We start from the raw sequence: 13,400 nt of genomic DNA, 5'->3' as shown, positions 1-13,400 counted from the left end.
ACGAGATTAAAACAACGACATAAAAGAAATATGATGGACAGAGAGTACAGAGGCAGAAATCTAAAATTCAGGGACTTCTTCCTGAGAAAGAGACGTTAAATGTGAAGATGCATTCATCAAACGCGTAATGAGGGAAATTTCCCTGAGCTGATAGTGCAAAGTGAGCAGCTCGTTGAAAAGTAGGCAAAAGTACGGAAAACAAAGCCATACTGAAACACATTCTGGTGCATTTTATTTTGTACTTTTAGGAACCAATGTGTCTTCTGAAAATAAAAGTCGTACTCATCTCAGAATCCTTTGCAACACTAAATGCCTGAAGATAATGGAGTGACAACCATGAGGCCTGGAAGGAAAAAGCTTGTGACCCAGTGAAATGGTCCTTAATGGAAGAAAAATCCCAAAGATACTTTGAGATATTAAAGGAATCACATACAGGGTGGCCAGATTTAACAAATGCAAGTGGAGGAGCTCTGAATTTCAGACAAGGAATAGTTTTTGAGTATGAGCATCTCCCCAGTATTTCATGGGGAGATGAAAGTTATTTGCTGTTTATCTGAAATTCCATTTTATCTGGGCATTCTGTATTTAACTGGCAATCCTAGTCACAAAGCCTATCATTCACGTACATTTCTAGTGTAGTCAGGGTAGCTAGCCTGTGGTCTGGGATCCAGGCTAACGATGGAGAAGCCATTGTACGGAGCTTGGGCATTGCTCAGGGTAGAAGGAAAAAACAGATAGTGAATGGTGCCCACATAGGGGTCAGGAGAGCCTAAAGTATGCTGCAGTGAAACAAACCCTAAATCTCAGTGACTTGGTGCAACAAAAGTTTATTTCTCAAGCACACAACCTGTCCGAAGTGTGTTAGCAAGGGGGCTTTTCTTATCCTCACTCAGGGTCCTAGGTGACGAGGCTTTATCTTGTCATGTGCTCCCAAGATCACCACAGCAGTGGTGAGGGAATGGGAAAAGTCACCTCACTCTGCTCCAACAGCTTCACCCAGGATGCGATACTCCCTCTGCTCACCTGTCAAAACAAGTCACATGGAAAACCTGTCCGTGAGCATGGCAGGGAATTACAGCCCTGCTACCTGCCCAAAAGTAAAAGAAGCTGATATATTTGGTAAACTGATAATGGCCATCACATCTTTCTCAAACAGTTTAGTCAAGGATTCTCTAAGAGCAAATTACTCTGACCAACAGGTTTAAACTACAGATGTTATGGTAGCATTGCCTGGTAAAACAGTGTTGGCCGTGAACTGCTGGATCTCACCCCAGTAATAAATTCTACATTTCAAATAAGGAAACTGTGACTGTAATTAAATGGCAGGCTACACACCAACAAAATGATTTTGCCACGAATGAAATTCTTAACCTGTAAGGAAGGTTGCTGTTTACAAGACACATCTCAAAGAAGTGGACAGCTCTCAGACGAACTCAGGTGATGAATTAATATGCAAAATGTTTAACTTCTCTAGGAATAAACATTAAACTAACAACACAGTATTATTTTTACCTATCAAATTTATTATTACCTATCAAATCGATTGTGATTAAAAATATTAACACTCGGGCCGGCCCGGTGGCTTAGGCGGTTAGAGCTCCATGCTCCTAACTACGAAGGCTGCCGGTTCGATTCCCACATGGGCCAGTGGGCTCTCAACCACAAGGTTGCCAGTTCAACTCCTCGAGTCCCACAAGGGATGGTGGTCTCCACCCCCTGCAACTAAGATTGAACATGGCACCTTGAGCTGAGCTGCCGCTGAGCTCCCGGATGGCTCAGTTGGTTGAAATGTATCCTCTCAACCACAAGGTTGCCGCTTCGACTCCCACAAGGGATGGTGAGCTGTGCTCCCTGCAACTAGAAAACGGCAACTGGACCTGGAGCTGAGCTGCGCCCTCCACAACTAAGACTGAAAGGACAACAACTTGACTTGGAAAAAAACCCCTGGAAGTACACACTGTTCCCCAATAAAGTCCTGTTTCCCTTCCCCCCCAAAAAAAATCTATAATACTCAAAGTCATTGAGAATAATGACCTGGGAATATAAATTGGTACTACCTTTTAGGAAAAGAATTTAACCATATATATATATCTCCAAAATATTAAAAATGTTTATAAATCCAATAACCCCAAATGAGGAGTTGACTAAAGAAATAATTTTAACAGTTGATAAAGATGCATGTGTAAAAACATGCCTTGTTTCATGTTATTTGGAGTAACAAAAGAAAAAAAAAAGGAAACAAAGTAAAGATTCAATAACGGGAAGAGCTGCAGCTCATCCATGCCACAGGATGCTATGCTGCCAGGAGAAAAAATCGTTTTATCCAGGAATATTAAATGGCGTGAGAAAATGCTCATAATGTGATGTTAAGTGAAAGAAAAAAGTAGACTAGAAAACTACACTTGTCTTATGCCACCAATTTGGTGTAAATAGTGGTCTGCATCTACCTGTCCAAAAATATGTACTGAAAGAAAATCGACCACAATGGTAGCAGTTCACATCTTTTTCTGCGACTTACTGACTGTGTGACTCTGGTCAACCTTCTTAACTTTTCTGTGCCTCAAGCTTTTTGTCTGTAAAATGGAACTATAGAAGACTACCTAATTCATTCATTGCTGTGAAGATTAAGTTAGATATTGCGTGTAAAGTATTTAGTTCAGCACCTAATAAATGCTAGCTATGGCAATAACTGTTATCACTAAGAATGATGATTGCCAGGATCTATTATAGAGAATTATGGGAAGTTTAATAGATAGCATCCATCATCTCTTTGCAACAATATGATACATAAAATTTTCACAAGGATAGGTATGCTAAGGACCCAATGATCATTGTGAGTATTTGGGGGAGAAATGGGAAGAAAGAAGGAGGGAGGGAGGGAGGCAGAAGAGGAGAAAAGAGAAAGGCAGGAAATGAGGATCAGCAAACCAAAGAATAGACAGATGTGCCATGTTAACTTCATTTTAAAAAGGGAGCTGTGAAACTCTGAGGAGTTGCTGCTCAGAACTCCACCAAAGTTTACAAAATTTGGAGAACCCTGGAGTAGAGGTTGGAAATGGAAATAAAGAGTCAAGCCATTTTGATCAATAATCATCAGGAACTAGTAGAATCAACAAAAACTTTAGGTTGGAATCCTGGCAATGCATTTTTTTATGACTTCTTTGACTTTGTTCAAGTTCGTTAACCTCACCTGAAAACAGGATGAACAATTGCCCTTGTGATGATGAAGTGGAACCGTATTGATAAACCGCCAACACAGCTCCTGGCACACAGAATGTGTGGAAGGTTTATTCTAGTTCTGCATCTACCTTACTCTCTTGCCTGGAGCAAATCTCAGTGCTGGCAGGAAAAACTCTGGGTGGTTAAAGGCAGCTTTTCAAGGTGCTCCATGGGGAAAGGAGACTGTTGGAAGAGCTTGTCATCGGTGTACAAGCAAACCCACCCCCCTTCCCTCCGAACCCTCCCTCATGTGCAGCCAGCAGGCTGGACGGTTCTGCAAACAGCCTCTGGATCAATTCATTGACCGCAAAACGGTGAGACAATGGGACCACCAAGGGGCCTTGCTTTGCCCACTGGGGCAAAGGTCAGCATCAGATGCATTAAGAAATGGAAGCAATTTTCTTCCCACTGGAGGCTTCTATTAGGCATGATTGCCTGCATTTAGACAGATCCCAAACTCTCCAGGGCCGGATTAGGGGAGGATCACAAACAAAATCTGGAGAGGAAACTGGCCCTGGAGCTGAAGCTAGAGCCCAGGGGCTCTGAGTAGTTTTAACCACCTTTTTGGACTTTGCCTCTGGTTTTCCCTAGTCCACATCCATCTGTGGCTTCCTCTTCTCAAACACTGTTATGCCCACTGAACTACCAGCAACACACTTTCTGCCTCTATGGTTGTGCTATGCACACCTTCTCCATGCCTGCTGCTTGTGCCCTGATGAGGTCTTCGGTCCCCCTTTAATTCATCCATCATCCACTTTCATCAGAGGTTTTCTCCTAGCTCAAGGCTGGACCCTAGAGACACAGGGCTGAGCAGTATGCAGCCCTGATCGCAAAAGGAGATTTCAACATAAAAAAGGTAATGACCACAAGGGAGCAAAAAGAGTTTATATTGGATGAGTAGTACAGGCAGTGTTCTGAGTGTTGCATGGGGGCAAGGTGCCCCATGAGCTTTGGAGCTCGGGAAAGCCTTCCTGGTGGTGGCTCTCTCATGATGTGAAGGCTTTTGATAGGTTTGGAGGGAGAGAGATGTTAGGACAAGGCTCCTTTAATACTTTCAAAGAGCTGCTTGAAAATCACCTCCTCCCCCTACCAAAGACAGATTAGCCACCTGCTCCTCTATCCATTGCAAGCTTCCACTGCTACCTGTGACCACTGTGCTGTAAGGATGTTAGTACGCTGTCTCGATCTCTAGATTCTGAGTTTCTTGCCAGTGGGGATTTTATCGTATTCTTTATTTATGCTGAATTCCTGGCACTTCAGATGTATTCAGTAAGTATTGGTTGACCTGAACTTGAATGAGCTTATTTGTAGATGTTGGGTGTGGTGGGACAGAGAGACGATGAGGCGTCCATCCGTATGCTGTGGCATTTGTCCAGTTCCATATGAATCCACATTGGTCTCCGTGCACTGACCCCTGGCCGTTTCCTGTGCGGCCTTGCTTTACGCTTCTATCCGATAAATGTTGTCTGTTGCAATCAGTGCCTCTCCTCCCTTCCCAGGCAGAGCCTCTGTATGAACTGGTGACGGCCACGGACTTTGCCTTCTCCAGCACAGTGAAGCAGAACATGAAACGGGCTCTGGAGGAGTTCCAGAAAGAAGTCAGCGCCTGCCACTGTGCTCCCTGCCATGGGAATGGAGTCCCTGTCCTGATAGGTACCGGGCAGCCGCTGGCCCTTGTGGAAGCCGTCCTCTGGAGGGGCTGGCCCTGGGCCCTGGGGCCAGAATACATCATCAAAACCACATACCCTCCAGAGTATCTCAGGAAGAGTTTCTAGGTCAACCCCTAGTCTCTGCCTCAGGTCCCAGGGTCAGTCATGAAGCTCTCTCTTCATTGTCTCAGGGGGGAAAAAGAGCCCCCTAGCCATTGGGAACCTCTTAAAGCTGAGCTTCTTCACCCTAACTGGGCATTTCTGTGTTTCCCCGAAAATAAGACCTAGCTGGACAGTCAGCTCTAATGAATCTTTTGAAGCAAAAATTAATAAAAGACGGTCTTATTTTACTATAAGACCGAGTCTTATGTAATATAATATAAGACTCGGTCTTATATTAATTTTTGCCCCAAAAGACGCATTAGAGCTGATTGTCCAGGTAGGTCTTATTTTCGGGGAAACACAGTAGAACTAAGGGCATACCTTGGAGACACTGCAGTTTCAGTTCCAGACCACGGCAATAAAGTGAGTCGTAATCTTTTTGCTGGTGGAGGGTCTTGCCTTCCATTTGTCACACAACACCTGTGAAGGGCTATCATGCAAAAAAACAGTAAAACAAGATATGCCTGAGACTTGCAGCCCTACTGATGCCCGGGCCCCAACCTGGCTCATGACGTGAGACTCTGGAGAAGGGCCCCTCATCAGGATGCTGAAACCCTCTCCAGGAAGTTCTAACCTGCAGCCTGGGTGTGAGTCACATTGCTCAAGTCCCCATCTCTCCTGGATGGGACCCAGGAGACCCCTGCACTCAGCTCATGGCCAAGTGCACGCTGTTCCTGGAAGGCAGCCGATCCCAGCCCAGGCTGCATGTGAGAATGGCCCGGGGAGCTTTTCACAGACGCCCAGCCCTGGGCCTTAGCCCAGAGTAATTAAAGTGAATCACTGGGATTGGTCTTTGGAAAAGCCTACCAGATGAGCCCATGGTAGAATAGGGATGAGAAGCTGTTCTGCAACTGAATTCACTGGCAGACAGGGTCCAGGATCTCACTGTGTTTGTAGACGAGTGGGAGAACTAGACTTGACCAAAGTGTGACATTGAAATGCACCAGTGTTAGTCTGACTGTCTCCCACGGAGTCGGAATGTGGGCAATTAGGACGTGCTACTGTGGCTGTCCAGATACCTAGGTTCCAGCCGCAAGGGACACAGTGAGTGGCAGCAGCAGTGTACTGAAAACAGGAGGAGGCTGAGGCTGTGGGGTCTGTAACAAGGAATGGGGATGGACTCAGGGAATATCTTCTCCCCAAAGAAGGGGCCCTGGGCTGAGCAGGGGAAACCGCTATGCGCGTCCTGACCGATGGGTGGTGAGGAGATTAGGGGGCTGGAAGCAGTGGCGAGGATGGGCCGTTAGAATTTGATTCCTACCTGTAAGGGTCACATTGGGTTCACGGCAGTGGGCAGGGCAAAGGCAGAGGCAGGGCCTGGAATCGAATTCTCCTTTTCTGATGAGCTCGCAAACCTCCAAGGCAGCGTCCAGTCCAGCCTGATGTCGAAACAGGACAACGGTAGCAACTGGTCACAGCAGGTCCCAGCCCAGGGAGCCAGGTGGAGTTGGCAGAACAAACCACGGGGGATGGAGCAAGCTCAGCAGAAGGGACACAGACAACACCTGTCCTCAGGGAGAAAGATCCCGGCTGCCCAGCTGAGACTGAGGCATGTGTGTGTAGCTCGTTGGACAGGAAGGATGTGAGCAACGCAGACAGAAGTGAGAGCCTCAGGCTGGAAAGTTCTGCCTTCAGGACACGGACATATAAGTGAGGGGCAGTTTGGCAGAAAGTGGACCAGCTCACTGGCCCTAGGTTTTGATCCAGGGTCACTGAAGTCCCCCTTGCCTGGTGTGAAATTTGGACCTAAAAACTGGGACCTACCTGGGGTTCTGCACTGGAGGTGAGGGGGAATATAAAGCCAGGGACTGGGATATTTGCGGGACAATCCTGTGAAGAGATTTGTGTGACCTAGATGAAAGAAGCTCTCGGGTGACCTGTTACAGATTAACAGAAAGAATGTCTTCCAAAATGTCAGAACTCGCCAAAGGCAGGATAAGACATCTAAGGGTAGTGAGTTCCCCATCACTAGAGGTGTTCAAGCAGAGATTAGACAATTATTTGTGGTGAAAACGAGCATCGGTGACCGTTGACCTCACCACTAAGGTAGCTTCCGACTCAGAACACATCAGGCCACGTCAGAGTTCTGCTAGTGAGTAATAACAACTCCACATAATTCCCCATGATGGCAATAAACACCCTCTTTTACTAGCAAAAGACCCTCAAGAAAGGAGTAGGTATTCTTGGCACTGAACCTTCTTATTTCAAACCATTCAACTAAATGTTTGCCCTCTTTTAACCTAATGGAAAAGCAGTGATGTGGAGGGCTGAACTCCAGTTCTTTGCTTCACATGGTATAATTCACGCTCTCTGCACTATTCTTTTCAGAATCACGTTGTGACTGCGTCTGTCCTAATGGATTCCGAGGCCAAGCCTGTGAGATCACCTTTCGGGAAAGTAAGTAGTCTTTGAGACTTGGTGGGGAAAGGGAACTCTACAGAAGTCCAGAGAATAATTTGAAAGAGCAAGAACAAGGTGGGGTTGTTGGGTAGGGAGCTGGACACTATGAAACTTGAGATCCATCCTAGCTCCAGAGTGTATATTTCATTTTCACATGAGAGCGCTTCATGTTATAGGACTACTAATGCATGGCATTTGCAAGTAATTTCTTTGGATCGTTCTGGAATGCTTACCATTTTGGGGTTTTTTTGTGTTTTTTTTTAATTTAGTGAACTCCTATTCAGCCCTCAAAATCCAGCACAGATGCCCCTTGTTCTGTAAAAAATCTTCTAACACTACTCCCCCTACAAGTAAAATTAATTAATTCCTCTTTGGGGCTCCTGTAGGACTTTGAACATTTATTACAGCTATTTATTACAGCTCTTAGCACATTATACTTTGGGTTCTGTGTGACTATTTCCCCTACATCTATGAGTAGGGATCATGTTCCATTTATCTCTGTATCCCCATGTCCCAGCACAGCTACTGCTCAGTGTTAAAATAACAAATGAAAGAACAAACTATCAATAAGATCCCCTCCAAGTCTCAAATTCTTTGGCCTGTTTATTATCTAAGAGTTCTGAACCCCCCACCTCCTTCTTCCCTTTATTTTCCTTTCTGTCACTTTTTGGTGATACCATTAAAAAAGGAAATTGGTGCATGCAGTGGAAACAACAAATATTTATTAGGCACTTTACTGTGTACCAGGCACCTTGCTGAGGGCTTGGACTCAGCTGGGTTCAAATTCCATCTCTATCATTTAATAACTGTGACCTTGAGCATCTTACTGTACCCTTTGTGCCTCAATTTCCTCACCTGTAAAATGGAGCTGATGATATTAGCTACCTCATAGAGTTGTCTTGAGTTTCTCATGAGACATGTATATAGCACTCAGAATGATGCCTGGTACATTGTAAGAGCAAAATAAAAATTTGTTAATTTGTTTTAAAGCTAAATAGAGCTGCATATACTACCGTATCCTTTTGTGTTTTACATATTAATTTTACATCTATTTGACATGCTTTTTATTTCCACATGTTAAATTTTACTTGCATTCAATTTGTATTTTACATATATTAAACCTTTTCATTTGTACAGCAACCTCATGAAGTAGATACTATGAGTTAAAGATGAAGAAACTGAATTTAACGGGCCATGAACTAACTTGCCCGCTGGTCACACAGTTACCTTTGCTCTCGACTCCTGCCTTCACTACTCCGCTCCCCAGAGAAATGCTCAGGGTTGCCTTCGCTCCCTCTCCTCCTACATCTCAACCAGGCCCCCCACGAGGACCTGCCAGGGAGTGTGCAGTCCAGCAGACAGCCACAGGGTTTCTGCTGGTTAGAGGAGACCTTGGAAAACTTCTCCTCCAGTCTTCTCAGTTTACAAATGGAGAGGCCCAGAGAAATTAGGGAATGTACCCAGAACTGCACAGTAAGTTGGAGGCTCAGCCAGATAGTACAGGATGTATCATGGTGGATATAATTGATTATTGGCCAATCTCATCAATGACCAAAAAATCCCTAACAGAAAGGCAAATGTCAGGGAAGAGAGAGTACAGTGTTACTACCTCATTTAAAACACACAACATTCACAGTAGATAACATAGTTCCTGTTTTATACATTGAGAATGAACCTATCCAGCATCCTCTATTGGAGAAGTGTCTAAGCTGGAAACCATTCATTCAACAAATATTTACTATAGGGCCTCCTTTGTGTCAGCTTAGGTGCCGGGGTTCAATGGTGAGCAAATCAGATATAGTTCCTGTCATCATGGATATTTCTCTTTAGCAAGAAAGGCCAACATCATTTGAATTGCCCCAGAAGTACATTTACACTTTTAATTGTAACTGCTACAGAATGCTCTAAGAGCTTCAAATATGAAGAATTGATAGGAAGTTAGGGGTCAGGGGAGGTTTCTGTCGAAATAACACTTAAACTGAGATCTGAAGGGTGAGTAGGATTGACCAGATGAACAAAGGCCAGGGGGAGCAGCATGTGCAAGGGCCCTGGGGTAGAAGGGAGCCTGGTGAATACAATGGCCTGAAAGAAGGACAGTTGACTGGAGGGGGGAGATCAGAGATTCAGACTCCCGAAGCCTTTTAGAATGTACACCCCACCCACCTGTAGGGCACCACAGTATAATAGGGCTAATTAATGTTCATTGACCTTCTTTTTTATAGACGTCCCCATTGATGGGAAGTGGAATTGCTGGTCAGACTGGTCTCCATGTTCTGGAGGACAGAAAACAAGACAAAGGCAGTGCACCAATCCACCTCCTCAAAATGGCGGCAGCCCCTGCTCGGGCCCTGCTTCAGAAACACTTAACTGTTAGGTGGAAGGGACAGCTTCTAGTAGCAGGTGACACCACTGTGGGCTGCACTCAGCGAGAGCTCTGAGCCCTTAGGAGCTCAGGGTAGCTCACCCCACCCCAGGCGCCACCTGGGGCCAGCCCAAGGGTGGAGGGCAGTGCCATTCAGGATGTTTAAAATAAAAATGTTACTTGTAAAATACACATTGATTGGAACAAACAGTGAGTTAACAATCATGATAAGTTCCTTAAGGGCTTAAACCTCTCGGTAATCCTCGCTTTGCTCATCTCTACAGTTTTGTTTCACTCACATTTACTACCAGCCAGGAACTGGGTTGGGAATTATTTACATTGAAGTCCTACTGTCTGGCAATGACTGGCTCATAGTAGGTGCCCAGTAATGAATCAAGGAATAGATACTGAGTTGCTCCTCCCTTGAGGAATATACTGTCTCATTCAATGACCACGGCAGTTAATATTTTTTAAATGATTGCTATGTGCCAACCACAGTGATCAGTGTATTAATTCATGTCACCCTCACGACGACCTTGTAAGGTGGATGCCATATAGTGGCCTATTAAACAGCTGGCAGAACTGAGGCTTAGACCAATAACGTGGCTTGTCCAGGGTCACACAGTTAGGAAGTGAGCAGAGCTAGGCTGCAAATCTGGGCTCTCAGGCTCCAGGGATTTAAACTGAATTATCATGCTCCCTTGCTTTCAATAGATGGGCATTTGATTAGCAAAGAATTTTTAATGAATTTTTAATATTGGAGAAAATGTGTGTGTGTGTGTGTGTGTGTGTGACACAGATCTTCACCGATGCATCCTGAGGGGAGTGGATCTGGGTTCCTCAGCTCCCTTTGGCTAGTGAGCACAGGAAGCACATGGTTGGACATGTCCCAACCAGGAGTTGTGGACTCGAGCTGAATTGTCGTGACGTGAATGGGTACCCAGAGAAGATCCTGAGTTGAAGATAAGAGCCAGGGAAACTGATCACTGAATGAGAGACAGTTAAACAAGACAGATTTTTAAAAATAGAGGCGTGGTTGTAGTGGCAGGGACAGGAAACATGTCAAGTTAATGGCTGTGGGGCCGTGTGCAGTGAGAACGTTTCTCTACCTCTGCACAGTCTACATTGCTCACTCATGCTCTTGTGCGAACCCCATTTGGGGGAGGGCGGTGCTTGAGGAGGAGAATAAGAAGGCATCTGATCTTCAGGTTACTAACAACCAAATATTTTTATTCTTTAGACTGAGTCAAGTGATCACTTAATCTTTATTGCTCTCGTTCATTCTATCATATTAAAACCATCCCTTAATATATTTTTTGCTCTTGGGCCCTTCCTGTCTGATGACAGAACTTGATGTGAGTTTGTTGAAATCAAATTGGTGTGAAAAAAAACAGTCGATGAAAGGTGAATTGGTTCATCCTGTTTTCAACCAATTTGTTCTTGGCTACGTCATCTGCTTTGAATTCGCTACTGGGCCCAGTACTAGGGCCTAAGACTGAACACATCCATGACACCAAAGCCTGGGGCACCGCCACCCACCAGTCTGGCCCACCCAGCTATCTGGAGCTGTCAATCAAACAACCACCAGAAGGAGCTGATATTTTACCGCCCAGGGTTTGTTGCAGCAAGCGTGTGAAAGCTGTCTATCTTCCTGCGTCCTGGTGTCCCCTGCAATTGAGCTGACGGGTGTGGGCCTTTTTTTGGCTTAATATTATTTCTTTGCTGTCTGCTGTTATTGCAACAGGCTAATCCAATAATGGTTTATCTCTTTCATTATACCGAGACCGAATAATTTTCTTGAGTTATAATCTATCTTCTTTGAAGATTCCCCAGAGATGGGGAAGAGCGGTTCTGTCTTTGGTTGACGGGAAGCTCTGATGAAGCCGACAGTAGCACGTCGAAACCAGCGCCGCCAAATTAAATTCTGACTCTCAATCACAGCCACCGTTTCTAATGGGAAATTTGAGTTGATTATGGCGATGACAGCCCAGGTTCACGTTTATTGCATTTAGCAGAAATTGTTTATCCTATTAAATATGGTCTTGAAGGAGAGACAATTGAATTGCGGAACACCGGTGAATACCCAAATGACGCCACAGCCCTGCTAAACTGTGTAATAATTATATTCTTATTTGTGGGCTAAACTTCCCCTCGTGGCTCTTTTTGCAAACAAATGTACTTAGGAGGAGGCTGAAACATAATGTAAGAATTAAACAAAATAAATGCAAATCGTGCTTTTGGAAAACCTTGGCAACGGTACCTCGAACCAGCGTACCCGTGTAGGAGCTACAGTGTCCGTGGGGCACAGTCTAGGCTGTGGTTTGGCAGTGATCCTGGAAGCTTGAACAAGATACCTGGATGTGGGAGAGGTTTGCATCCAAGAACATAAATCTCTGAAATGCTGTGAGCTCTGCCGCGTACTTGATGTCGGGGTGTGGGGGTGGGAGTCCTGTGTCTGTCCTTCCACCCTGGGTGACTTTGGGCTAATAACATAACTTCTGTGGGAATAATAAATATTATTATAATAGCTGCCAATTACAGGGTGCTTCTTAGTTTATGAAGTCTTTTAGCCTACAGTATCTCATTTTATCTGAATTTGATGGGGATAGATATTAATACAGTCATCAGGTGACATGTAGAGAAAGGTTCAAAGGGAAACCTGATCCTTCCAATGAATGAGCGGACTATGAAAATCAAGGTGGGACTTCGAGGGAGGCTAGAGGAAAGAGCATCAGCTGGCTGAGAAGCCAGAGGAAAATGCCATCTTTGTTTTAAAGAGAACTCTGGCCTGCTCCCAGGCACTTATAAAAAAGCCCCAGGGAGAGAGTGTACCTGGAGGAGAAAGCCCTTGGGACACCAGCCGAGTCTCCCTGGGGACCTTCGTGATTAGCATCTTGATGGAGAAATATTTTGTTTTACAGACTGAAAGATGTCCTTAATGACATTATGTCTATTTGCCAATGTTTCCAGACTTTGCAGACATTGTATTATAATTTACTCATTCGTCACCTCCTAGTCCTTCTCAAATGTCATGTCCATGGAAACGGGGAGTGTCTGTGTGCTGCACTCCTATGTCTCTAGTACCCAGTACAGTGCTTGGCAGAATCAGACAGTGATGAATAATGGTTGCATGAATTCGTGAACGGATGAAAAGGGAGGTGAGTGGGACCAAGGGCAGAACCTTCCCAGGCCGGTGAGAAATTTCAGTGAATTGGTTGCACGTGATGGTGGCATCATGAAGTTTGGGGTATAGAACCCTGAGAAAAGGGCAACCCACACAGCAGTGGCCAGGGCCTTCAGCCAGCTTCATGGGCCGCATTGCAAACAGAGTCAAGTAAAAGAGGCAGCAAAATAGCTGATACCAGGTAGGGACTGATCGTCCTTGTTTAGAGGTATTAGTGTTGGTGACTTCCTGGTGTTGGTGACTTCCTGGGGTTGGTGACTTCTGCATCTGGGAAGCAGACAAGTCTGCAATCATGGGTGTGGTAACCCTGAGAAGCACATTTACAGGTTGATGAAGAAACCAAGGCTCAACAGGGCTCACAGCCCTTCCCAATATGTAGCAGAGGCAGGACATGAATAAGGAGTAACTTAAAAACAATCGCCGT

At 45.1% G+C, this 13,400-nt stretch overlaps 1 protein-coding gene across 1 annotated transcript in view; it reads left to right on the top strand.

Moving 5' to 3' along the window:
• Positions 1-12,327, top strand: part of C8B (complement C8 beta chain) — a 39,816-nt gene extending 27,489 nt beyond the window's left edge. The window contains exons 11-13 of the mRNA XM_033115783.1: positions 4,719-4,872; positions 7,359-7,427; positions 9,653-12,327. Of these exons, the coding sequence (XP_032971674.1) occupies positions 4,719-4,872; positions 7,359-7,427; positions 9,653-9,804 (375 nt within the window). The 3' untranslated portion in view covers positions 9,805-12,327. The remainder of the gene's footprint in view (positions 1-4,718; positions 4,873-7,358; positions 7,428-9,652) is intronic.
• Positions 12,328-13,400: the final 1,073 nt, after the last annotated feature.

This window comes from Rhinolophus ferrumequinum, chromosome 9, assembly GCF_004115265.2.
Source record: "Rhinolophus ferrumequinum isolate MPI-CBG mRhiFer1 chromosome 9, mRhiFer1_v1.p, whole genome shotgun sequence".
NCBI lineage: Eukaryota > Metazoa > Chordata > Mammalia > Chiroptera > Rhinolophidae > Rhinolophus > Rhinolophus ferrumequinum.
This window is presented reverse-complemented; position numbering and strand designations above follow the sequence as displayed.